The 27,087-nt window shown below is 33.4% G+C and overlaps 3 protein-coding genes across 6 annotated transcripts; 2 read left to right on the forward strand and 1 right to left on the reverse strand.

The window, feature by feature from the left end:
* Positions 1–347: 347 nt before the first annotated feature.
* Positions 348–4,542, reverse strand: LOC145975437 (putative fatty acyl-CoA reductase CG5065). 2 transcript variants are annotated; one of them, XM_083105927.1, is made up of 8 exons: positions 4,449–4,542; positions 4,109–4,376; positions 3,323–3,639; positions 2,762–3,009; positions 2,000–2,186; positions 1,703–1,888; positions 1,348–1,608; positions 348–1,130 (listed from the first exon to the last, which is right to left on the reverse strand). In XM_083105927.1, the coding sequence occupies exons 2-8, from the start codon at positions 4,343–4,345 to the stop codon at positions 1,067–1,069; spliced, it is 1,500 nt and encodes a 499-aa protein (XP_082962053.1). In that variant the 5' UTR covers positions 4,346–4,376; positions 4,449–4,542; the 3' UTR covers positions 348–1,066. The 2 variants fall into 2 exon arrangements, with proteins under 2 accessions (XP_082962053.1, XP_082962052.1); XM_083105926.1 differs by having other exon boundaries at positions 348–1,240.
* A 1,131-nt stretch (positions 4,543–5,673) lies between these two features.
* Positions 5,674–9,709, forward strand: Nopp140 (nucleolar and coiled-body phosphoprotein 1). 3 transcript variants are annotated; one of them, XM_083106075.1, is made up of 5 exons: positions 5,674–5,879; positions 6,433–8,073; positions 8,351–8,437; positions 8,665–9,292; positions 9,399–9,572. In XM_083106075.1, exons 1-4 carry the CDS (start codon positions 5,778–5,780, stop codon positions 9,256–9,258), a joined length of 2,424 nt encoding a protein of 807 aa, XP_082962201.1. In that variant the 5' UTR covers positions 5,674–5,777; the 3' UTR covers positions 9,259–9,292; positions 9,399–9,572. The 3 variants fall into 3 exon arrangements, with proteins under 3 accessions (XP_082962201.1, XP_082962203.1, XP_082962202.1); XM_083106077.1 differs by lacking the exon at positions 8,665–9,292 and having other exon boundaries at positions 5,675–5,879; positions 9,399–9,709; XM_083106076.1 differs by lacking the exon at positions 8,351–8,437 and having other exon boundaries at positions 5,676–5,879.
* Positions 9,710–11,228: 1,519 nt separating this feature from the next.
* On the forward strand, positions 11,229–26,251 carry LOC145975474 (uncharacterized). The gene is made up of 5 exons (XM_083105971.1): positions 11,229–11,781; positions 17,146–17,309; positions 17,682–17,845; positions 22,070–22,238; positions 23,144–26,251. The coding sequence occupies exons 1-5, from the start codon at positions 11,770–11,772 to the stop codon at positions 23,334–23,336; spliced, it is 702 nt and encodes a 233-aa protein (XP_082962097.1). The 5' UTR covers positions 11,229–11,769; the 3' UTR covers positions 23,337–26,251.
* Positions 26,252–27,087: the final 836 nt, after the last annotated feature.

Raw genomic sequence — 27,087 nt, forward strand, 5'->3', positions numbered from 1 at the left:
CATAACATTATATACTTCTAAGCTGCCATATTTTATAAATAATCACACAGATAATTTTTTTTTAATTTCAATAATGATTTATTTAATAAATAAATTTACCTAATATATTAATTGAAAATTCAGTAATTCAACATTAAGGAAAAAATTAGATGAAAATTTTAATAATGTAATCATATTATTTCTATTATATATGCCAAATTAAAGTTTAAATATAGCAAGTTCATAGAAAAAGAATTACGAAAATTCAAGATTGAGGAATATTATATTTTAAAATATAAATCTGTATATGTCTCTTGATATTTAAATAAAATTGCAAATATATACACATAAATACATGTTTACTATTTCATTCGCCATATTACAGGTATATATACAATGTTTCAAATTTTTAAAGAGATTTTACCCTTGTATGGATCATTTCCAATATAATTTATACACGTACGCATAAACTGTAACAGGCGCGTGATTATGTCACAGCCGCCTAATTCAATCCCTTTAATTCAGTTAGTTTCGCAAAAAGAGACAACGCAAGTGTTGAAAAACATTTTGTTTTAAAAATGGTTTTTAATAAATTTATTTGTTCCTACAAATGTGATGTACGAGATAGAATTTATTGGTTTAATTATCATTATTTAATTTAATATAATTTTTTACGATGTAACAATATGATAATTATTGAAAAGAAATCGATTTATATAATATAAGGAAACGTTTGCAAACCTCCATCTTTGATCTTTGGTGAATCTCTCATTCTCTGTATATATCTTGATAAAATAAGAGCACAAAATAACACATAACATTTTTTTGTATGTGTCCATCATGAAGATTGATACTTTCAGAAGTTAACTTAGTAATTATCGTGGAGATATGTGAGAAATATGTGAGAAAATGCTTTAAATAAAGGTTCTGTAATATTTACAGTAATTCTGCAGTTACATTTTCCGAAATTATATTTTTTAAACTACTTTTCTCTTCCTTTCTCTCTCTCTCTCTCTCTCTCTCTCTCTCTCTTTTTCATTAATATCTATATAATATTTAATTAGTATATTAGTGACTTGACAACAGTTTAATATTTCGAAGTTATATGTTCTTTTCCTAAAATATTCTTTTCCACAATGTTTGTACAGTTCCTAAAATTGTGAACAAAAGTTTTTCGTATAATTTAGTATAACACCAAGAGACACATCGGATCATTACTAATAACACGAATATTTTGGTTAATTTATGTATCCAGTACAATCTGTAATACATTAATAATCGACTTATTTTTCCTGCGCAACGTATATCTTGCAAAAGTGAAAATGTGATTAAGAATATTTTGAATATTTTGAAAATTGGAAGACTTACCTCGATAAACGATTTCGGGCGTTATTTAACGTATCTGGATTGTCTTTCAAAATATATTTTCTAATTCCTAACATATATTGATGGAAATACGCATCCCAATCTAAACTTCTAATATCTACATTGAAATCGTTACAATCCCCCGACGCTCTCACAAATTTTATTAGTTTCATCATGTTATCAACATAGAATTTCCATTCGTTCATCGTAAAGTACTCTCCGCTTTTAGCGGTGCAGTTGAAACGTTTAGTCATTTTCATCATTCTGAAAAAAAGTAAGAAAGAAGAAAAAATCCTTTATTCGAAATTTATTATTATAAATATAATTTTTTTTCGCGCGTTAAAACAAAAGCACTTACATAGGTTTGCAACCTTGGACCCTTAATATAAGATCTAAGATAAATGCAGGTAAGAAGTGCAACATAACTACTATGATAGTGTGAATGAATTTATTTGTCCTAAACGTACAGTTTGGATACCACATCACATATTTCGATGGGGATTTTATAGTGTACTTTTTGATAAGATATTCGAATTCACGCCATCTGCAAGAAATCACATATTTTTTTTTATAGTTTCTCATTATGTTCACAAAATCATATTTTTCCTTATTGCTTCAATTCATTGTCGCTATATTCCAGTTTCTCAATACTCACGTGATCGGATGCAGTGAGCTACTAGTGCAATTGTAAATCTTTATCGTGTCGGAACGTTGCACAGCGTTATGCCAAGACGCGCATATTAACGTATTGACAACAAAGTCGAGAGGTATAATGTCTGCTACTAAATTTGGATTACACATGAGGCTCCTAATAGTACCTCTACTTATCTCCGTCATCATAACTATCAAATAGAATGATAGGACATAACATGTGTATATAATTGATATTAATATAGAAGAAAATTAATTCATTGGAAATGCGGTTTATTTTATATAATTTAAACTTTTAATATTTTTATTATTAATATATATTTAAACTTTTAATATGTTTATTTTTTATTATATAAAAACTCATTATATTTAATAAAATTCTTCGAGTTAATGTCACGGACATGTTATAAGAGAGATTAATTATATATATCATGCTTCTCTCTCCTCTTTCATATCTCTAATAATTTTCTATATAAAGAAATTTGGTTTTAAAAATTTATTTATAATCAAATATATAAATATAATAAAATATATCCATATATTATTTAAAGAAATGGGAAAAAATTGCTTGTATATATACAATCATGTATAAATTTATATTAAAATTATTCTTTCCTAATTAATTCTCAATTATTCTTATTATTCCTTTTTATATGCATATTTTATATATATTTATATTTGATTATACGTATATGAACTTTCTTCGAATAGTTTTGCCACCAAAATTTCAATCAATTTTCAATCAAATTTTCAATATAGAATATACCTGTAACACCGCTAACATTATCTACCCATCCTGGAAATGGTTCTTGATACGCGGCGCAAATCATACTCGGTCGTACGATCGCGATTGGTAAACCGCTCCCCTTGGACAGTACAATCTGCTCTGCCAAACTTTTGGTCAACGTATAAGTATTTGGATGATTACCGATCAGTCTCTTCTCTATTATTTTTATCGTCTCGTCATCCAAATTTTCGCACATATCAATTACTGTGTACGGCTTTATCTCTGTGCTGTAACATTAACAATATGTATCATTATAAAGATATTTTTCTAAAATGTGCTTAATTAAATATATATTTATTATCGCGCGTCGAAAAACGAATTTAATTTTGTAGAATCTTGTTCATATCGTGTAAAAAATAAACAAAATATAATAACAAAAATAATATACAAAAATATACAAAATATATGTATAAAAACAAATAGCTCAGTAAATATTGTGTGTTCTAATAATATAAATTTGTTGGAAGTAAATAATTTTATTAAAATTTTTATTTGTAAAATGTTTGTACATTTTTGTTAGTATAATTACGTAAAGCTTACGTATATATCGATTCCTTAATTTCTTGTTGATCGGCGTTACTGTAAGCCGTGCTAACGTAAATAACACTAATAAGTTTCGTCATGTGTCTGCACAAATCTAGCATACGATCTATGCCCCTTGTGTTTAGATTAACAGCTATTTTCAATGGCTCATTAAAACGTACGGTGGCCGCAATATGAAAAACAATGTTAACTCGCTGTATTAACATTTCCTTGTCTTCAGTCTGAAGTCCCAACTCCGGCATGCCCAAATCGCCTTTCACGGGAAATATCTTATTTAAGACGTCAGGACATTCCGATCGTATTCTATCGAAAATCTGCAACAGAAAAAAGAACCGTTGTTTCATAAAAAATGTGCATCTTCCAACTTATAAATATAAAGTTTGTAACAATAAAAAATCTACTAATAGACGCACTGTCTGAGAGTTAATTTTTTTAGAATTTTAAAATTTTTTATATGTGTTTTTTCCTATGACATACATTTAAATGGTAGTCTAATTCTATTAACTTGCACTTTCAATGTATTCTTTATTACTATATTTATTATAGTCTCGATGCAATTATTCAATTCTTAGAATTATGGAAATTAAATCAGCGACATAGCGCAAAATCATTGGATTCGATAAAAAAAAAGAAAACATTTTATTTAGCTTAATGAAACTGAGACACTTCTATGTAGCATTTTACATAAATCACCAATAAAATTACTAGAATTAAGTTTATTTAAAATAGAGATATATCTTCTCGAATAATCTTGCAATGTGATAAGTATATATTTATACAAACAGGATTTTCCAGTAATTTCCTGAAGCGTTCTTCGATAGACTGATTTCTTTTTGGACGGATTAGAACAAAAATTGTGGTCACACGAGGACACGAGCGCAGCAACTTCTCTAGGAGGGCTTTCCCTAAGAAACCAGTAGCACCGGTTATAAAAATCTTCGTTTGAGCGAAGAATGTGTCGATCGAGTGAGTCTCATTGTGTGCGTGCCCCGAATTGGTTTGTGCATCCGTTATTTCCATTTTGACATGTGTTTCAAATTTTACGCAGTATCTATAAAAAAAATATATTAACATTAAAAAATAAATCATATAATCGATAGCGCACAAGCATATAAAGTCTTACATGTACAAAGATTTAAAAAAACCGTTTTCTTAATAGAAGATACGTTGAAAAAAAATAAATTTGGTTTTTTCCGTTATTTTTTTAAATATAACATTATTTTTCTTCATATTTTTTATTAATAAAGAAAAACTAACATGCTTTTGTTTTTAATTTATTTTTCTCCGAAAGTAATTTTAATGATTTAATGAGCTTTTGTGGCAAATATCAAACATGACACCATTTAAATACATGCAAGAAAAAACGAGGCTTTTATAAATAATAATTATTTATAAATAATAATTATTTATAAAAAAAAGAAAGATTATTGGCGCCTGGATGTAGTACATGGTGCGTAATAATTAAAATTTTTTAAACGTACATACAATTACTATTTTAATGGTATTTAGAATCAAATGTATTTCATTCGTATTGCTTTATCATTCTAGTTGACAATCTAAATATAATTCGGTAGTTAGATTGTCAACTAGAATAAAAAGCAATACGAATGAAATACATTTGATTCTAAATACCATTAAAATAGTAATTATTGTATTATTTATAATAGTTATTATATTATACAGGATATATGAATAATATATAATTAATTTTTAATTATTACTATTTGAGCCAATTTTTTATTTTAATTTTAATATTTATTTAATATTTAGAAATAAACTAGAATATTTTTTGTGTTATACTTTATTTTAAAATCATGAATTTTGTAATAATCGGTGAATCGTTGTGCTAAAAACCATCACGTGATGGCGATGGCAATGGTGGACGATATGTATAATTAATATATAATGTTAGGTAATATTAATAATAGAAAAAGAGAAAAAGATAGAGAGAGATCACACAAAACTTATTTAAATTAGAAATTTATTTAATATACATAAGCATTTTGCGTTACAACAAATGTGCACATAGTATGGAACGCAACCAAAAATTGTGCAATTATGTGTTATTCACTGAAAACATTTGTGAATTTAACTTCGTAGTTCGTGTTTCTGTCCACAGAGAGCGCATCGCTTTCAGAGATTATCCCTAAAAGCGGGCCATGGAGTCTCTCATTGGCCGCATTCAGCGGACTCAACATTACTAGATTTTGCGATGTAACTCGGCGCTGATTGGCCGGATCTGAAAGTAGAAACCAATCAGGGTCGATTGCTACTTGGCAGTTGAGTCTACTGAATGCGGTCATTCTTCTCTCTGCTATTACGTGAGTCGTGGTTAAACGACGGCAGCGCCGCGAATACAAAAAGCCGGCATAAGTTGGGGACCGGACTGAGAAAGCAACGAGCGTTCGAGAATCCGATATCCGATTGCAATTGAGGACTTTTCTCCGGCATCATGGGCGACATAGATGAATCATTCATATCCGGACTCGTATACGATTACTTGAAGAAAAAGGACGCTTCGTTGGCAAAAGTTTTTCAGAAGAAGACAAATGCGGTAAGAACTGAGAATCCTCGACGACGATGTGCGTCATCGTCGCCGATTACCACGCGGCACTCCATTGCCGCCATTCGTTGCACCACGTGGGCACAGCACGCCAAACGTGCTTTTTCCTTCTTTCGATTATTTCATTGTTCACTGTATCCTACGCTGTTATCGATTTAACTGTTATAATCTCGAAAATATTCCGCGCGATTAATGACCGCAATTTTGATATCGGTAATCTTGCGGACGCGTCGAGTCACGTTGAAATTGTCAAGTTTTCCTAAAATCTTTTCTTTTTCTATTCCAAACTTTAATTACTTTTATTGTAATATCTTATATAAATGAAATCTATAGATTGAAAATTTTATTACTTGCATCATAAACTTGGAATAAAACAGCGAAAGATCTTTTGTTCGCTTTTTTAATCTAACATGATTGCATATAAGAATAAATGTAATATGAGAGCAATCTAATAAGAAGATAAATTAATATGATATCAGCTTATTAAGAATCGAGATATTTGGTTGTAACAATATAAAAAATAAATTGTTTTATTGATTTTTAGCCCGGTCTATCGAGAGGATGTCCAACAATACTTGAAATATTTAAGTATTTCCAAAAGAATTCCTCTAAGAAAGTCTCTGTAATTGGACCAAATAAGAAGAGTAGTACAGATTCGAGCTCGGAAAGCGAGGAAGAAACACCGAAAAATGTTGCACATGTCAATGGCAAAGAATCAATAATTAAAACAGTATCACTTAAAAAAGCAACAGCATCTTCTTCAGAAGACACTTCTAGTAAAGATGAAACACCAGCTCAAAAAATATTAGACAAAGCAAAAGCAAAGACATCTCTTGTACAAGAAGAAGAAAGCTCGGATGAAAGTTCCGATGAGGAAGAAACATCGATAATGCAAGCAAAAACAAACAAAAATCAATCTACCTCTTTTGTAAAAGCAGATTCAAAAGAGATTCAACATGATAAAAATAGGCAATCTAAAGGTAAACCAGTACAGCCATCAACACCCGCCCTTAAAAAACAAAATGTAAAGAAACAAGAATCCTCTGATTCATCTAGTGATTCATCGGAAGATGAAAAATTAACTGTTAAACAGCCAGCCAAGGCGCCAACAGCGCAACTACAAAAACAGAAACCGACACCAGTGTCGGTTACAAAACCAGAATCGTCATCGTCGAGTGAGGACAGCGAAGAGAAATCTGCGCCGAAAAAGACAGCTCTCAGTAAACTAGCGAAGCCAGCACCTGCTAAACAAGAATCTTCAAGCGATGATAGTAGCAGCGAAGAAGAACAGCCTGTTAAGAAACCAACACCAATTGCTGCTAAAAAGAAAGAATCTTCATCGAGCGAAGAGAGCAGCGAGGACGAAACTCAATCCACACCAAAAGCAGCTATTCCTCCAAAAGCGCAGCTGCAAAAGTCGGTTCTCACTCCTAATAAAACATCCACACCAAAAGCAGGTGTAACTCCAAAAACGCAGCCACAGAATAAACCGATAGTGGCAAAGGTACAAAAAAAATCAGAATCATCGAGTGAAGATAGTAGCGATGAAGAAGAGCCTGCGCCAAAAAAACCGGCTGTCAGTAAACAAGCAGCGCCAACAAAGCGAGCAGTTACCAAAGACGAATCTTCAAGCGAAGATAGTAGCGATGAAGAGCCACCTGTTAAGAAATCAACTTCAGCAGCTGTTACAAAGAAGGAATCTTCCTCAAGTGAAGAGAGCAGCGAAGATAAGATTCCCATCAAGAAACCAGCTCCCGTTAAGCAGAATACCACTAACAAGGGTTCTATAAAGAAAAAAGAATCGTCGAGTGAAGATTCAGATGACGATTCCGATGATGATTCGGAAAAAAAGAAACCAGCAACAAAAATAATCCCGAAACAATCGGCCATTAACACCAAAGCACCGAAGAAGCAGGAATCTTCCAGCGAAGATTCAGATGACTCAGAAGACGAAACGCCAACTGCAAAGCCTACAGCAAAAGCTGCCACCAAAAAGAAGTCGTCAAGCGATTCTGATTCAGATTCCAGCGAGGAGAAAGAAGAGGAAACAAAAGTTCAGCTGGCAGCCAAAACACAGAAAAGAAAACATTCAAATGAGGATGAGGAAGAAACGCCTGTAAAATTCGCAAAAAATAATTATAACAACTTCGTGAAAGCTAACAGTAGTTTGAACGAAAGTAACAAGGTATGTTGTTATGTCTACGCAAAATACGATTTAAAGCATTCATTGGTTAAGCAAACTAAATTGAACAAAAAATGATCGTAATCTGTACATTCTGAATTCTTGGCAAGAATCGTTTGCTTATTGAATATATCGAAATATGCAAATTTATCATAGCATGTTCGATGAAATTGTACATTCTGAGTATTATAATATATAGAGTACATATTGCTTTCTATACAACAATTAAGCATTTTTAAGTAACAAATCGCTCTCTTACCACTTATAATTTTGTACTTAGAAAAAGAGAAACGCCACATTTCAACGTGTAAGAAGCGACGAGGTCAAGTTGGATCCCAAATTGGCTAATAATTCCTTCGAAGCAAAGGTAAATGCTCGGAAACCGTCCGAGAGGCACAGGTCACTCGCCCCTTTTATGAAAGCTTGAGACCATGCTCGCGAGACTATGTTTCCGTGCATTCACCAAACAAAGATTATTGAAATATTACGATTTGTGGCTAATAAGAGCAAAAAAGAAAAGAGAATTGTATTTTATAATGATATATTTTTGCATAACATGGGCGAGATTGACCTGTTCCTCTCTTTTTGTTTTAGGACGAGAAAGAAGACGATAATAGTTTTAGGAGATCTGACTCGGAACGAGGTGGATTCAGAGGTGGATTTAGGGGAGGTAGAGGTGGTAGAGGTGGTTTCCGGGGAGGGCGCGATGAGGGAGGTCGCGGTGGTTTCAGAGGCGGACGCGGCGGTTTTAGAGGAGATCGTGGCGGTTTTAGAGGAGAACGTGGCGGTTTTAGAGGCGATCGCGACGGTTTTAGAGGCGATCGCGATGGTTTTAGAGGCGATCGCGACGGGGGTGATAAGGGTCGTTGGAGCAACAGTAGCGATAAGGATGGCGCTGGCGACAGGGGGGGCGGACGTTGGAGCAACGGTAACGATAAGGATGGTGGTCGCGGCGGTTTTAGAGGAGGTCGTGGCGGTTTTAGAGGCGGCCGCGGCAGCGGTGGTTTTAGAGGCGGTTTCGAAGGTAGGAAGTCTTGGGGTGGAGACGATAAACCGAGGAGATCGTGGGGTGATAGCGGGGATGGCGATAGGGGAGGTTTTAAAGGCGATAAAGGCGGTTTCGATAAGAAGAAATCCTTTGATATCAATACGCCTCCTCAAAATAAAAAAATCACTTTTGATGATTAACAATAAATAATACTATATACGATTGTATATAAAGGTAAGAGGCAAATCGCAATTGCATTACTAGATATTAGAAGATATACTTTAATCTGCGAAGAAATTTGGAGTAAATGTATAATACTTTTGTTTTCTTTGTTCAACAGAGAGGTGCACGCGGATCATGGGGAGAACGAGCTAACGAAGTATTGAAGTATACGAAGGGCAAGGTATTCCGACATGAAAAGCAAAAGAAGAAACGCGGTAGTTACCGCGGCGGGCGTATAGATACACATGTTAATTCCATTAAATTCGAGGATTAAACAATTAATAGATCCACATTTCGTAATTCTTTTATTATCTCATATTTATTATCATATTTAGATCCGTAAGACGAAATAAAAATACTCTGACTTATATCGTATACATTTGTACCGAGGTATCGTTTAATACAGCTGTTTTGCAAATTTGAGGAGAATTCTGAAATAATGATAAATTTGATTAGACACCTATTTTATGTATATGTTAAAGTATAGATATAAGATATATTCTATACAGATTGCCCTAAAACCTAATATACACAATATATAAATAATTAAATTTAGATTGAACTGATCAATTTAAATTGGCAATATTTACTAAAATATGTATTTCATCAGTCCAAGAAAAAGTTTATGTCTAGTTATATGTCTTTCTAGCAATTTTTAGTTTTTATTAATACTTCTTTAATGAATTTTTTATTGAAGAAACTTTAAGTAGTTAAAGTTTCATTTTACTGTTTTATTACTGTGTCTGCAGTATATACAAAATAAAAAATTTAATATTTTCACGATCGCTGATATTCGTAAAAGATTTTTGTTCATCTGTGTAAATCATTTAAAAATTGATTTTAATGACAAAAATTGATTTGCATGAAACTAATAAAATACCGCGAGAATATATTTTTAAATGTATGATAAAATAAATATTGAACTATATAAGCATTTATAAAATGAAGTTTCTTTATAAATATTTGGTGGCAATAGATTTTTACACAGATTTTAATGTTTATTTTCTACACAGTAATGAATCAGAACATAAATAATACTTAATCAGTATTATTTATCCGTCTTTTCATTCATACAAAAAATAAGATAATTATTAACTATTAAAACGCGAACTATAGATTTACTTGATGTCTTTCTATCCTTTGAAATTTTAGCTTAAAATTTATGAACATAAAATGTAGTTTGCGATTTTATCAGAGATAGGAATCAATAAGTTTCAATATTGTTATTCAATGTTTTAATTGTTAGTGAGATTTAAAAAATTCTTTAAGCAATAGGATACTATACTATGATTTTTGTGCTAATTATATATAATTATATATAAAATATATAAAATATAATATTATATATAAAATATTATTATATAAAAAAATAATTTTAGCTTTAAGAAAAGAGGAATATCTTGCGTATCTTCTCTATATAAGAGCGACATATATAAAAAATGAAGTTAATTTTATTTTTTTCGAGTATAAATATACTGAAGTTTTCATGTTGTATTTGTACTATATAGCATATTATTAGATATCAATATAGTAATGATAAAAATATCAAAGAAATATATTGGATTTTCTCATTATGTCTTGTGTTCTATATGGGATATAAAAAAAAATTGCGTTAAATTACTTTATCGCAATTTTTAAAATGGATTTTAGAAATGGTAAATGCATAATATCTAATCAGTTTTTATAAAAAGATCTTCCTCTTTCTCTCTCTTTTACGATTTTTTCCAATATAAAAGATTCTATACAGGATATTATTTAAGAAAACTTGAGTTTCTTTCATTTTTTTATATCGTAAGATTTTATCAAATGAGGACTTCTCTCATCATGCTAAGCGTTAGATATTTGTCTCTCAAAGTTTACATTTTTTTTTAAATATTAATAAATCATAGCGAAATACTTAAATAATATCAATCAGTAAATTTCTCATTAATTGACAATTGATTGTTTAAATTTGAAACAACTCATAGTTTTTGCCCTCAGTGTTCCTATAATTATGAAAGCAACTTCAATTATTCTATGTTGCCCGATCTGCATGACCTCCCTGAGAAAAGGAGTCGCAGCGGAGGCTACCCTCTTTTACACCGGATCATCCTTCCTCATCAGCAGGCGGAAAAAAGTTTAGAGACAGAATAGGGGCCAGTATCCCTAGCCAGAGAGAAAGAGAGATCCCCTCTTTCGCCCCGGCTCGCTGCCCAAGCACAGAGAGCGGTTACTTACGATTCTACAGTCAACCTCTGGACATCCACCTGTGAGGACGGAGGTGTTCGACCTCACTCGACATCCGGTGCAGTGACATGAACGGTGCTTGAGAGAAAGACAGAGAAAGAGATAGAACGAGAAACTCGTGTGCTCCAATTTTCATATTTCCTTTTTTCGATATATTTTTTTACATTTACCCGATATCTCTCGAGGACATTCCGGTCGATTTTAATGTAACGTGGAGGTCGCCGGACGGGCCGAGAAAGGACTTGTAATACAAGCTGAAACAAATGTTCCTCACGGTGAGTAAGATATTAAAATTTTTTAAAAAATTGCCATTCGAATCCATCGGCGCCAATCGATTCTCGCGAGGTTTATTAAATTTCACTCGCCTCGAGTTTATAATAGAGAAAAGTGGATCGGGATCTAGGTTTCCGTATAGATCGGCGGTCACAAACATCCCTCGCGATTGAAGTTTACGCGAAGTCAGACGTGTTGAAACGCTTTAAGAAGGTTAAAGCGCGGTGCAAGGTTTGAGGCCGGGTGCTTTTAAAATTTATTATCCAAGACATAAAAATGCGTGACGTTTAGCTATGCAGCTGCAGGTTGCGAATTGTTCTCGAGGTATTCGAAATTACAATTCAATCGTACTTTCCCGAAGAATACTGATCGAAAATTCTTCTTGTCATCGACATAATCAGCGACAAGAAAAATTGTAAAACGAAACTGAATTATATATTTTGTTCTATATTTTACTAATACTGGGTAAAATATTGATTTGCTAGATTAAATCAAGTCTACATTTTTTAATTCTTTTTTTTAGACAAGAATTTGCTAATGTTAATTGTTAAAAGTGTATGGTTTAATGTCAAAAATACATTGCATCTGATCAATTAATTTTTTTACTCGCTTTTTATAAAAAAAAAACTCCTGTAAAATGAACAAGTAAACGCGACTGCTCATTTGACATAACATCGGCAGCAAGATTGAGAACTAATTTCAATCTCACGCGCGATACGACAGTTATAATAATTTATTCACGAAATGAATCACCGAAACACGTATACCGTTATCGAGTAAAAGGATAAGTAAACCTAAGTATCCTCGATAAAATCCGACTTACATACAAGAAGAAACGACGTTTTGGACGATTCAACGTTACCGTTAGATTTCTTGACGCGTATGGACCATCTATTTCTCAAAGCAGATGAAAGCGTAAATTCATTCCTTAATTAAACTTCTCATTAATCGTAGAAAAAAATGGTTGTAAAATAAATATAAATCGAATTTATTGGAAATTGATAAAAAAATAGGTTCAAAGATAGGTATAAATTGAATATATCTTTAGCGAATTAAAACAACTAATTGTAATAAATTTTGCGGAGATGTCGAAAATATATTTTATTAATTATAATTATATATAAATATATTTTAATAATTATAATTATCATGTATTGCTGTAGAAAAGAGAAACTATGCGAAAAATTGTCACAGAGAACTACATACATCGAGTTCTTTCTGACAAAATTACACAAAGAATAAAGGAAAAAAAATTCAAGCTTCAGATATTCTATTTTTTTTCACAATGATTGTTAAAATTGTTTTATACTTGCAATGAAGAGGATATTTTATAAGTTATTGATTTGCATCAAGATGACAGAAAAAAAAGATATATAATCTATTTATAAAATACATTTCCGAAAAAAATAAATTCTATAATGTTAAGCCATAAGTAGTGACATAAGGAAGGAAAGCAGAAGGCAGCTTTAATTTAATCAGTAATAATATCAGTAATAAATATTCTTATGTCCAGCCGAGGATTACAGAAGGACGTGAGAAATCTTTGCTTGAAATAATCTCAGCGTCCCCATCCGAAATCGCCGCCAGCGTGAAGCCGGCGGAGATGTTCCGATCGCGGGTTCTCAAGTTCAGATGATTCCCACGTGCACGTCACTCCACTTCCTTTTGATCATTTTACTCAGGCATATTTCGATCAAGTTTTTGTCTTATAAATTGGACATTATTTAATTCAAAAAATCCACAAATATAATTCTTGCAGTTGATATTGCCTTAACTGCTTTGAAATGTAAGGATTGTACGGAATTTCCGCGAGTTTATCTGAATTAACGCGAATGTATTTGCGCAAGAAAATAGATTATTAATTAATATCGTGAAAGAGAGAATAAACGTGTATAAAAGAGCTTCAATTATTGGATGTTCCAAGAATTATATTAAAGAATGCGATCTTGCAATAGCAAGTATCAATTCATTGACATCCCGATTAATGATCATAACTGAAATTTCTTTCCCATTAACCATGAATTCCCATTCTTTTGGAATCTCCAACCAGTGTATCGTTAATTCGAACTAGATACGCGGATCGCGTATGCCCGACTCGTCTCACCCGTGATTCTCGTGCGAAAATCCACGGCGAAGCAGGAGACCGTAAAAAGACGCATCGCGGATCCGAGAATCGCGTCGGCCGGCGTGAGAACGCTTTTAATTAACCACAAGGTCGCAACGGTGGAGTAAGTAACGTTATACAGCGGGACGTATCGGAACGGAAGACGAGAGATCGCGAGATCGAATTAGCTCTCTCTTTCTCTCTCTCTTTGTACGATCGACCCTTTCCCGACCCGCAAAATGAACCCGCGCTCCGGGAAGCGCCGGACTTTGATTAATCGTAACATTAATCGAGCGCTGATCGAGCGCCTTTTTTCGCGTCCGCAAAAAGAAACACGGATCGGAGTTTGTTATTTCGCTCCCAGGACGAGGATAATGTCAAAAGCGATGGAACGGAAAGAGTAATCGGGATCCGGGAGAGGTTCCAGAGTCGTTCCGTATAACGAGAGAGTAATCATCCTCCGATTGTTGCGCGGATTCATTCACGTAGCCGTATCGGCAATTATTATCCTTCTTTCGGCTTGACTTTAAGCGCGTCAACACATACATCTTAAGCATCTTTTTTGAGCGCGCGGTTGTAACGGTCCATCGATCTGCGCGTACCAATTTTCTCTCGATATCGTTAATGGAACTCAATCCGAGGAGTTTGTAAGCTATACGATTACGCGGATATATACATGATTGAGGAGAGAGATTGAGGAGAATCAAGGATTTGCCGAGGTAACAGACGAATGCGTGAACGCTCTCGATGGTCACGGCCATTGACCAACCTTGGACGGTATCCGCTAATGATTTCCTTGCTTTCTCTCTGTGGCTTGTTATTGAAGTGCGCCCGTCAAATGTCAGTCAAATCGGTCTCTCTATGAGAGGCAGAAAATTATTTTCGCGAGATTTTTATCGATTTAGGCATGTTTAATTATAACAACATCGATAGTATGGAAGAAATCTGATAATTCTACATAATTTTTTGTGTAAAATATTATATTCTTATATATACATAATAAAAATATAATATTATAAATAATATGAAAATATAACATATAATATGAATAATATAAATATATAATATATATTATATAAAAATATAATAAATATAATATAATAAAAGTATACAGTTCTTTCGTTAAGGTTTATTAAGTAATCTAGAAAAAAAATCAAGTTTTAGAACCATAAAAAATTTTATCGTTTTTTGAGCTAATAAAAATATGGAAAAGTTTTTAAATTTCTTTGATTTAAATTTTTTTTTCACTCAAAAGTCATTATAAAATATTACTTAGAGAGAGATTTTGATTAGAAATTAGAATATTTTCAAGTCAAAGACTGGTCTGAAATTCATAAAAGTATTAGTAGACTTTTAAAAAATAGGCCTACTTTCATCATGATATTTTAAAATGTGGTTCAATCGTCATTATGATTTTTTTAAGATTTCTAAAAATTCTTTTCTCTAAAGAAGAGCAGATCTGTGAGATTGACGGTTAATGCATCTTAATCATGCCAGAATTAATTGCGTCTCGTCAGACTCGTATCAAAAGTTAAAAAGTAATCCTCGCTTATCATTCCGTGTCAGTAACACGGCCACCGGTATACACATAAAAATCGCAATCAAAATGCGCGATCGACAAGCTTCTTTCCGATCGCTTTCACTCGTCGTAATAGCAAGCACATAAGCGCGTCTAACGGATTTCCATGTGGTTCCAGCAACCTAGAAACCTCGAACTACATATGGGAAGTCCATTATGCAATCGCAATTAATTATATTCTTAATCCGCATTCTCTCGTCTCGTCGTTTATTCTCCTTCTTTATCGTTTCTTTATTCTCTCTCTATCTCTATCTCTCTCCCTCGCAAACATTGCGATTTTCACGTGCGAAGCGTCGCGAAAGGAAAAAGAATACTGGTCGACGCGATTTTTTTTCACGGTGAACTTCACCTGCGAAACGGAAATCCTTTCGATGCGGATTCCGAGAGGGAAATGATGGCGAGCCCCTCAACCGGTGATTTCCCGATGCGAACCGACGATCATCCGTTACATCAAATTACTTATCGCTAAGCGTACGTGTGGTGTTCGTACCGTAAACAGGATTAATTAGAACGATATATGTATCGCAATAACTGAAAAAATATGATTGACTGCAAACGGGAATCAACTATATCCGCTCCTTCGTAAAGTCTTAGTTTTTTACGGGAAGTATACGCGAAGATATATTAAAATCTTATACAATTCCCTCTCTGAAGAAATCAAAACTAATCGCTTCGTAATTACTTTCAAATGGCGTCTTAGAAAAATGAACAAATAAATAATAGGTTGACTGAAAAAAAAATTTTTAATTTTTATCACCTTTCTTTCAATCTTTTAAAGAATTTAAAGAAAACCTAAACTAACTTTATACTCTTCTTCCGACAGCTCAACTTTATTAGTTATGCTTATTATATATATAATATATCAAGCTATCATCATGAGAAATGTAAATAATTTTTCGTATAAGAATATTTATATATTGATCATATATAAATTTTCTAAGAGTTTCCGAAGAATACCTGTCAAAAGTAATGACTCATTGTTTCACGAAATTGCTTCGATTCGGGAAGCCATTGCGGGAAGAAGTTGTAGAATTTTCTCCCAGGTTGTAAAGTATGCTCACACCTGCGTGTGTCATTTACTTTTGCTCTTGACCTCTTGCGAACTCGGGTTCTAAGATCCCTCGTGCGTTCTTCGTGCGTCACTCTACCTACGCTTGCTGACGCAGCATTAGTTCGCATCATCAAAGATATCAATCTTTATTAACAAAAAGGTAATGCCTTGCCGGTAAGATCTCGCTCGCGGCGCTTCTCCTGGTGCGATCACTTTATTTAATGCAGCCGTTATGTTACGTTTGCGATCTACTGTTCTGCAAGTGAGATATTGGAATATCTATACATGAGATCTAGCATAGAATATCCACGCTATTACTTTAAGCGTAATCTAATTGGACAGTACAAGATAATAAATTAATCATCTGTCGGCTTTTGAAATATTATGTTTCAAGCTAAAATTTAGATACACGTATAATAAGTTTTATTTTGCACTTAAATTATGGGAGTTGATGATGATTTTTCTCTCAAATTTTCAAAGTAGGGATAGATACAAAAATTCTTTAAAATATTATGTCAAAGAACACGTCGTGAAACATACTCAATTATTTGTATGGTTGTTATTTCATTTTTAAAACATTTAAAAAAAATTTTAAACGTGTTTTCTAAAATGTATTTTCTGTTTGATTTCAGATGTCCAGGAGGTATCTCGGTCTGATACTTATTATTACGGCGTTTACGCATGCATACGATGCCAAGAAATGCGAGGGCAATGGCCTGGATCTAAAATATGTTTGGGGCGATGCACTCACCGATCCGAATGACTGTATAGGACCAAATAATATGCAATATCCTTCGTAAGTAGCAAGTTTTATCCCTTTAACTAGAGCGAATTTGTAGCAAGTCTAACAAAGAATGTTAAATTTTTGATATCTGATAATTTACACTTATATATTTAATTAATCTGTCACCAATTGCTATTATCAGCTGTTATTAATATAATTTCAAATAAAATTCAAACTGAAAACTATTACTACTGAAAATATATATTTAACGTTATAAATATTGATCACTTTGTGATTTTTACCTTGCGAGATCTCGGACTTTATTTTAAGAATCAGGTTATCATATTCTCGAATAGCAATCGATTGGGAGCGTAAAACGAAAGAAAAAGATGTAATGGCTCTCTAGAGAGTGTGCAACGGATGGTATATGTACCGTTCTTGCAGAACCGTGATATCGAGGAGCTTCAAGAATCTCTGGACGGGCAGTAGTCGAACCGCGCGATCGCATCAGCCACGGACGATTGATCCCGAACGGACAAGGCAGACGCTTTTGTATAACTACAAAGTGGCCCGCGGAGACTACTCCATCGCCGGAAACTCCCGGAACGGTGAGCTCGTGTTTGAACGTAACGTGTGTTCCGCGTATCTGAACACGCAGAGTTTCCTGCCGTTTCCAAATTACGCGAGACATTAATCTTGCTTCGTCTTGACCCCCTATATCATGGCACAATCGCGCCCGAGAATTGCGATATGTTTATTTAAATAAACGCCGCGATAAAGAATTATAATCCATTAAAAGTTGCTCGTAAACTCGTTAATCTGTCTCATCTGTTAATCGGTTTACGTTTTAATATTTGAGTTGAACGGAAGTATAATTGTATATAAAATCGATTATGCTTCTCTTATTTGTATGTAAAGAAATAAATTATTCAGTTAAAGTATCAGTTAATTAAAATATCAGTTAAATATAAATTATTAGTTTCCACTTTTAATGATTGATATTAAATATCAATCGAGCATGAAAATTGTCATTCACGAAGGCAAAAAGTGGAAATTATTGATCATCACAATGACTTTGATGAATGACTAATAAAAACATAAAGAATAGCACAAATTAATAAAAATAATAATTCTATTTCTTTTTTTAATTTTGAAAAGAGCAATATATGCTATTAATATTTTTAAAACTTTCAAAATTGAAAGTTTAATAAACGCAATTTATAGATTACATTCAAGAATACAAAATTAAGACAATAACAGCACCTGAATTATTATACATGTGTAAACAGAATTTAAATAAGTAAATATTATATCTTTTACAATTTTATCGAAAACATTGTGTTCAAATCAAAACAGATAAATTTTCAATTGAGATAGGATCTTGAGATTCTATCGCGAAACCTTACTCAATCAGATGCAGAATCGCCGCGAATGCAAATTATTCGGGAGACGCGCGCGTATACCTGCTTGCAATATTTGCGTAAAACAACACAATTCTCACGGCAGGCCTCGAAAAAGTTCACGATGTTTGGCGTTTGAGGCCTTCACGAAAATTAGAACGGCCAGTCGCGTGGTAGAAGTAGGTACCACCGGCATGTACGACCGTTTACGATCGTGGTGCCCTGCAGCCTTGAGTTATGCAGCTGTCCTTATGACACGAAAACCCGCTTCCAATCGCTTCGTATTCTCCGACCGATCGTCGTCGGGGTTTCTGCGAAATTCGCACAGCCGAAGAGACGATCCGCGATTAATTTTCCGATCAAGACGGCATCCAGGATGGTCTATCCTCTCGATAATCGAGTCGGAGTTGGTGGTGCACCGACTCCGGGACCGGGTAATAAGGCACCGTGTTATCCGGCCAATACAGTTATCGTTGTGTTCATAACGGGACCTGCCGACGACTCACTCGTCGTTTCGAGCATACATTCCTCGGGATATATCCCCGACCAAGACCGCTGATTCCGAGAGCGAATCTCGCTCCAACGTCAATTGTTAACCGACAATAACTCGGAAATGTTAATCATTCGATTATTCATTGTCTCAAAAAAAAAATTAATATAATATTGTCACGTAATCAACCATTACAAATTTATATATTTCAATATTTAAAAATTAAAAATATATATGCGCGTCTCATTTATACAGAAAAAAGTTTTTTTGATTTCCTCTATAAAAATTTTATAAAGAAAAGTTATATTAATGAGAAGCAAATTTTTTACTCTTTGTAATTTCATCTTTGTTTTCCCGAAACAATAGCGAATTTAAACTTAAACAATAATAATTTTCGCACGTTATGGAAATTGGCAAGTAAGGCTCCTGAGTATTCGTCGCGAAACACTCTGAGTTGACGGTTGCGACATAAAAATAAAAACCACGCGGTAAGAAGTGAAGTAAATAGTAAAGCAGTCAATCAATGAAATTAAACAATGAATATTGTCAAGCATTAAGTGTGAAACACACACAGAGAAAAAGCACACATGTATGACCTCGAAATTTATTATTAGACCAGAGTTTAGACAAATAAGGACAGCCACACACAAATAGATTGTTTAATATTCTTTCTCTTTCGAGATATTTACCTGGAGCGATTGAAATACATACATACATACATAATTGATCTATTTGATACTCACTTTTAATCCTTTTTTGAGAAATTTGTGATCTAAATTTTAAGTTAACTTGCAATTGCAAATGTTACACATTAAATTTTGCTACACAATGACATACAATATTCAGTTCTGTATTTATAGAACATTCGAATAATTATATAAAATTGCGTATGTTAAAAAAAAAAATTTTAATTTTGAAACAACTAATTGCTTTTACGATAGACTATCTGCAAATAATGCATTTTTTACGTTTGTGCAATTATAATTTTAAAATATTATTTATAATTATTATTTTTAAATTATAATTGCGCAAACATAAAAAAATGCGGAACTGAATATTGTATGTCATTGTGTAGCAAAATTTAACGTGAAACATTTGCAATTGCAATTTAACTTGAAATTTGGGTTACAAATTTCTCAAAGAAGGATTAAAAATGAGTATCAAATAGATCAATTATATGTGCGTTGAATTGTATTAGGTGATTTTAACTTAAATGTGCATTTTTTTAAACAAAATATAATCATTTTTTTCAATAAAATAATTCTAATATAAATAATTCTCTTTAAAAAGAATATAGAAAATAAGAACAAAGATACTTCGAATCATAAACTATTTATGACAATACTTATCTAATCAATAAACTATCTATTAAAATATCTTATTATATATATAAAGTGAGATACACAATTGTATCAAATACGAGAACACTGCACTTAGATACATTAATGATTTAAGCAATAATTCTTACAAAATTTTGAATAAATATTTTTTGAGAAAGATGAAGGTTAAGAGAGAAATTTGTATAACGAAAAACTTAATATATATTTATATTATATCGTTATACTTTTTTTTGAATAACTTATAAAAATAGTTCCAAATATCTAAAGAATTTTTGGTTAATTACAAGCACTTTTACTGTAGACAGAGATATAATGCAATTAATAGCGACAATTATGGACATTAATATTATTATAAATAATAATAATATTGTCCAATGGTAAGAATATTGTCTAATAATAATAATAATAATGCTTAAATAACAATTATTATTCGCAACATTATCATAATAATCATAATGGCGCCCTTGAAATTATCAAATATGACTAACATATAATGGAACCATTATATGTTAGTCATATTCTCACTTATCGTATAATAAAATGGTATAGTTGAAACGCTCTAATGGCACACGTTATAAAATTTTTTCTTTCTTACTTCCATAATATATAAAAAAACTTATATTAAATGTGATGTTAAACTATAATATAAACAATACATAAATAAGTAAAATATAAATAATATTATATGTAACTATCGAATATCTAAGTTTAAACAACGTAAATTCATATAAATTAAAACTATAATATAAATATAAAAAAAACATAATCGAAATATTTTAGACACAACCTCAATATTTATCACATTTTTAATTAAATGTGCAATTAAATTTCCGTACAGTGTGCTTCACGTTACAAAACAACAAACTATAAGACGTCAAAGGTGACGTTTTGACAGCCTAAATAACACGTTAAGAATTCTTGCTTGCCATTTTATTATTATTCATTTTATACTAGTGCTGTGATGTGTAACGTATTTAAATGGGTGAAACCCATAAAATGTTCCGAAAACTAGTTTAGCAAGAAATATATTATGTAAAAAAACACTTTCCACGCTTTTCAACAGTTATCAAATCATGTATTTTCTCGCTTATTTTGATATTCATTTTAAGGCTATTTATTAACTGTTAAGGGAAAAACTTAGTTTTCGGAATATTTTACAAGTTTTCTAAAAAAACGATCTGTAGTGTTATTTTTTCAAAATATTTTTTTATTTAAAAATGACATGTAAGAATTCTCAGCGTGTTATTTCTCGCTTCTGATGTCACGATTTCAATATGGCTGCGGTGGCTACTCAGGAGAGGAGAGCCTTATTAGATTATTAGAAAGATGCTGTTTAAATCATAATTCCATAGGAATTTGCACATCCAATCCCGTACTATTACGGGACCATCTCAATATGCAATATGCCGTATTAACGTTTTAGTGCTGTCAATAAACCACAATAACGTTATACACCAATCATATTTGCTTATAAAGTATAGCATGTAAGGAATATGATAAGCAGCGTCAAGTATCATAATGTATGTTATAATATATATTATAATCGCGCATTATACGAGACAAAAAAATTATATAGCGAAGTAATCGTCACTGGGTTTTCAGGCCGTGCGGTTTCCGCGAAGGAAAGTTGCGGTTCGCCCGCCAGACTCTGCAAAACGAGGTACAACACCACGGCGCCTATGTACGGTATCAGCCTTACTAGTGGACAACCGGTAACGATCGTTCAGAAATTTCCTGATCTTCTCCAACAGGTTGTCTTTGAAGTTTGCGAGTGAGTATATATAACCGATTGTAAGATTTTTGGAGACTGGACTTTTGTAATCAATGTCTGTTTTTTTTTTATTCTGAAATTAGTCTAAAATAGATATTTCATAATTTATTTAAATTTCTAAGCAGACAGCTCACTTTACGACAAGTTTTTTAATTTTTTCAAAAGGGATATTTTCGTAGATTTGCCTGGAAATTTTGACAAGGCAAAAATTGAAAATCGCGAATTTATTTGTAAAACATCCGACCATTTTGAGACACCCTATATAGGCGCCTTGCCAGGTATACATCACGATTTCTGCAATTAATTTATGTAGATGAAATTCATTTGTGGTCGATATTTATCAACGCGATATATTGTACGAAATTTTAAACAGTGATTTATAAGAAAGCAGCGGGACATCGGACCAGATTGAAATTCACCTGGGCCGTCTGCTCGCTGAATTAATTCGAATGTGGCACAGTAGGCTAAACTGGTTTACGAATGTGTGTTCGTGATCGACATACGCCTACTTTTAAAGCCTTTTTTACACGAAATTTCTTCCGAGAGTTAATTCAAATGTAGCTATACTAGCACAAAACATCATTGTAAGATATATATTGAATCAATAATGCAATTAAAGACTCAATTCGCAATTTTTAACAGAATACAAAAAATATTTCGGACTCTTTGTCGTCCATTGAAATACACACATTCAAAGAGGAATAATGATATATATTAAATAGAGAAAAAATAATTTGAAAAGATCTCCCTTTTTCGTTCGATTATAAAATTTATTATATATCCAAAGTTATGTCAGCGATGCTTATGTATTCGAGCGGAATCACAGCTCGAGTAAACGTAACTCTAAACACAGCTCCTCCGGTCCGGTGAATGAACCCAGAATCTTTCATCGGTCGTTGTTTCAGATCGAAGGAATGCGACGTGGTTCACGGTGAGTGCACACAGACCTATGTGCCGTACCTGTTTCTGGTGATTCCTCTGGGTCCAGTGACCTTGACCGGCCAGGATTACGTGCTGGTAGAGAGTGGTTGCGTTTGCAAGCCGAGAAATACGGCGAGCTCGTCCACCGACACGCTACCGGCTGTACCAAGCTTCTAATCTTCGTCAAACGTCACAAGTGTCACAAACATCTCGGACTGTCTCTCCGCCGAAACGAGGGGATTCGTTGTAAACAACTCGCGTCTTACCAGAATGGTATAGAGCGATTTCGAGCGCCAAGATCCTCGAATAGCTCGGCAATCTCATCGATGCTCATGCGACGCTAGATTTATTTCTTGAGGGAAATCTGATAAATGTGTTCGCTGCACGAAATTAATTCCGCCCCGGATCAAATAAATCTGTCTCCTTTTTCTACGAAAGGACGCCGTTCTTCGTGGCTATAAATTGATCTATTTCGTTTGATCGATTATAATGGAATTTTATATTAATATTTCTCTTTCTAAATTTCTACAAGCTGTTTTTTCACTCTATTATATTATATTTTTTCAATCTAAAAGATTTGTAGAAATGTATGATTTCAGAATGGAAGTCAAATGTTTCATACGGTCAAAACGAAATTATGAGATAAAAAGTCTGGCTAATAATGAATTTATTATAAAACGAAATTAATACAATGAAGATTTCTTGAAAGAAGTAGTTCTAGTGAATGAACTCTTCGTCATAGTGTCTCTGTATTGTATTTGTGACATTGCATTTCACGCACAATTCATGAGACCTAGACGAACTACTTACAATGTGTGACAAGATAATCCATCGTCTGACAATGGCAAACTATGGAAAATAAGACTGCCGCAGTTGATGGATTTCATCGATGATAAATTTCTACGAATTTATATAACATTTTTTCAAGACTTTCGAGTACTTTTCTGGGCTAACTCGACGAATATGTTGAATCAGTCTATTCTTTAAATACTCGCCGCGCGAACCGTATTTATTCTTCATATATGTTACTTTTCTTAAATTATTACATGTATTTTTATATGTTTGCCTTTTTATGTAAATATTTTCTTGCTATAAAATATAAAATAGAGCGATGAATAATATCGTAAAGAAATTTTATATTAGATATTTTATATATGTTTAAAATGGATAAAATTATCATTAATATTTTTAATTATTAATGTTTTTTATATAAATTAAATAAATATATAAATTAAATCTCTTTTGGAACAATTTTAAAAAACTTTTCTGAAAAAAAAAGTATTTAAATTGAAATTAAATGTATGAATTTGTTTATATAAGGAAGAGATAAAATACCCATTGCTCATTGAAATTAAGCATTCCAAAGCAAGGATGGAATCTATAACTTGCATATCCATTTTAGGTTTCACATTTAAAATAAATCTCACAAATGATGAAAAATACCCTACTCTTGCTACTCGCTCGACTGTGATAATCTATCGATACTCCGACAGAAAACACGACAATACATACTCTATCTATACAATATCGATTCATAGTACAAAACCTTCTTGTCCGCTAGTTGAAGTGCAAATACGGTTTGAGCCACCATCCTCCCTGCTCTCGTCCTCCTCTCTTTCTCATGCCAAAAGTCTCGGGAGGACACTTATTCCGCTGGCAAATGAAAAAGCAAATCGGGACAGTGGACGACCGCGTAGAGTTTCGCGGAATCCGGTCTCGGAATTCGATCGAGTTCACTAGACTCACCACCTCCCCGAGCCGGTTTCGAGCAGGTGCAAATAGCACGTTTAAGAACTTGGGTATTCGTCTGGTGATGGGAGGTGTGTCGTCCGGCTCCCTTAAGCGCTATTAAAGTCGTCGTAAAGTTATATCACGCGTGCTATTATATCGCAATAAGATGAACGCGTTTTGTAGGATCGCTCGAGGATAGCGTATCTCACTTGTAGGATCGTCTCGTTTGACCAGATTTTTCGTGCCGTTCGAGGATGCCTGATGAAACCCGGACGCAACTTGCTATAAGTCGCACGAAAAAAAGCGGCATAACAGCGGCGAGACCTAATTCTCGTGAAGCACGTGATGCTCCCTCGGCGATAATTTAATCCGGAATCTAATAAAAGTCGTAATTTATCGTTCGTCGACGTTAAGTACCTTTCCATCAAAATTACGCATGCAAATTTGCTTAACGCAAAGGATAATCACTTGTTATTCATCTATCTTATAATTTTCGACGATAAAAAAAGTCGCTAATTAAAGCCTGCATTAAATTATCACTATAATTAAAACATGTACAAATCTAATCAAATCGAACACAAGTGTTTCCTGCGGCAGTAGCAAGCAGTAACATCGATAAGTGCTGTCCAGGAGTGTGTCATTATGACCGCCAACACGATATCGACTCCAGCCTGCTGACCTAGAGAGAGAGAGAGAGAGAGAGAGAGAGAGAAAGAGAGAGGGTCAAGATCATCACGCACGGGGACAAAAGCGGGTGCACTACTTCCTGTTTATAGCTTGTATCGACGACTCGAGCCTCCCCCTGAGACGTGATAGACAGCGCATTGCCCTTCTTGCGCTCGCTCCTGGACGAAACCGGACTTCGTAACAAAACCTACGTACGTATATCGGGAATAGAGAGAGCGTACTGTTGAATTCCGATGAGTCCGTAATGTACCGTTACCCGTTGCTTCGCGGGTCCCCTCGGCCGAGCATCTCGCTTTCTCGTCGTGAAGACGACGAGATGCGCGCAGCAGCCGGTGTCGTCCTCACGACGATGAGCGAGCATCGTGACGATTGCGATTCTACGAGACCTCCTGACCTCCCTAGACACGAATCTAAAAATGCTATTTAAAAAGTACCGATGCTTCCCTACAGCATCCAATTGCGAAGAGTAATATTTTGATTTAAGATCGCGTCGAGCGTATCAAACTCAACTATCGACAATCGATCGGCTAAGGAAAGAGAAGAAATTTTGACAATTTTGAGGTGCGCGCGATATACCTAGATGGATACTCTTTCTCATTTTTTCACCTTTGTATTTATAGTTGTAACAGGCATTCGTGTATTTATAATTTATTATTAGATTATTATACATTATAAATCTTGCGTGTATATAAACCTTTTTCCTCTCTCTCCTTTCATACTTTATTTATGATTCTTACATGTTTCCTAACTTGTACGAGGAGACCCTTGAAATGTTTCGCAGATTAAATTTATCGATCTATTAGAAATTGATCTTTCTTTGACTTTAATTGAAAAATCATTGAAGTAATTAATTCTCTCTGTGTCAGAGTAAAAAAAAAATTCAAGAGGCATCGAGTTCAAGAATATTTTAAAGCAGCGCTATGATTTCATCGCGTAATTCATTAGCGGATTATATTTTACATAAATCACGTTAGTGTTTTTTTTCCTTTCACGTTCCCAATTATTACGCATTCCTCGTAATAGATTTGCCCGTCTTGCGGAATAGCCGGCACTAGTACGACGTGCTATGTCATCGTGTATGATTTATGATAGGTGAAACAAGTACACACAAGCATGCCGCCAACGATCGAGATTCCTGGCGACGCAGGAAGACGTTTCGCGCGCTTTAGCCTGCTCTGGCATTCTCTATTTTTAGTGCATAACGGTAAACCGGAAGAGTTGCATACGTACACAAATAGGGTAACGAGCAAGTTTAGTGCTTCTGTTTAAACGAATGCAAACGAATTGCACTTGCGAATTCTAAATACAGATCCGTGAAATAAAAAAGAACCGTGCTAGTATATCCGCCGAAAATGCAAAGCTGAAAGCAATTAAAATATATATTTCTATTGTTTATTCTAATAATAATGAATATTAGCATAATTTTTTGTTAGATTTTTTATATTAATTCTAATAAAAATTAATCACGCAATTCGTAAAAAACTATTGATTTTTTTAAAAAGTGTTAATG

Source organism: Camponotus vicinus, unplaced genomic scaffold, assembly GCF_025532165.1.
Source record: "Camponotus vicinus isolate PSW18456_S1 unplaced genomic scaffold, iyCamVici1.0 SCAF_8, whole genome shotgun sequence".
Lineage (NCBI taxonomy): Eukaryota > Metazoa > Arthropoda > Insecta > Hymenoptera > Formicidae > Camponotus > Camponotus vicinus.

Excerpts from the sequence above, each read along its gene's own strand:
- LOC145975474 (XM_083105971.1), top strand. Across the intron at positions 17,310-17,681 it reads AATAATATGCAATATCCTTC|AACCGTGATATCGAGGAGCT; the intron begins GTAAGTAGCAAG and ends CCGTTCTTGCAG. Across the intron at positions 22,239-23,143 it reads GTTGTCTTTGAAGTTTGCGA|ATCGAAGGAATGCGACGTGG; the intron begins GTGAGTATATAT and ends TCGTTGTTTCAG.
- LOC145975437 (XM_083105926.1), bottom strand. The coding sequence starts at position 4,345 with ATGGAAATAACGGATGCACAAACCAATTCGGGGCACGCACACAATGAG. Across the intron at positions 3,010-3,322 it reads ATTAAGGAATCGATATATAC|CACAGAGATAAAGCCGTACA; the intron begins GTAAGCTTTACG and ends TTAATGTTACAG. Across the intron at positions 1,241-1,347 it reads GCCCGAAATCGTTTATCGAG|ATTGTACTGGATACATAAAT; the intron begins GTAAGTCTTCCA and ends AATGTATTACAG.
- Nopp140 (XM_083106075.1), top strand. The coding sequence starts at position 5,778 with ATGGGCGACATAGATGAATCATTCATATCCGGACTCGTATACGATTAC. Across the intron at positions 5,880-6,432 it reads TTCAGAAGAAGACAAATGCG|CCCGGTCTATCGAGAGGATG; the intron begins GTAAGAACTGAG and ends ATTGATTTTTAG. Across the intron at positions 8,438-8,664 it reads ATAATTCCTTCGAAGCAAAG|GACGAGAAAGAAGACGATAA; the intron begins GTAAATGCTCGG and ends TTTTTGTTTTAG.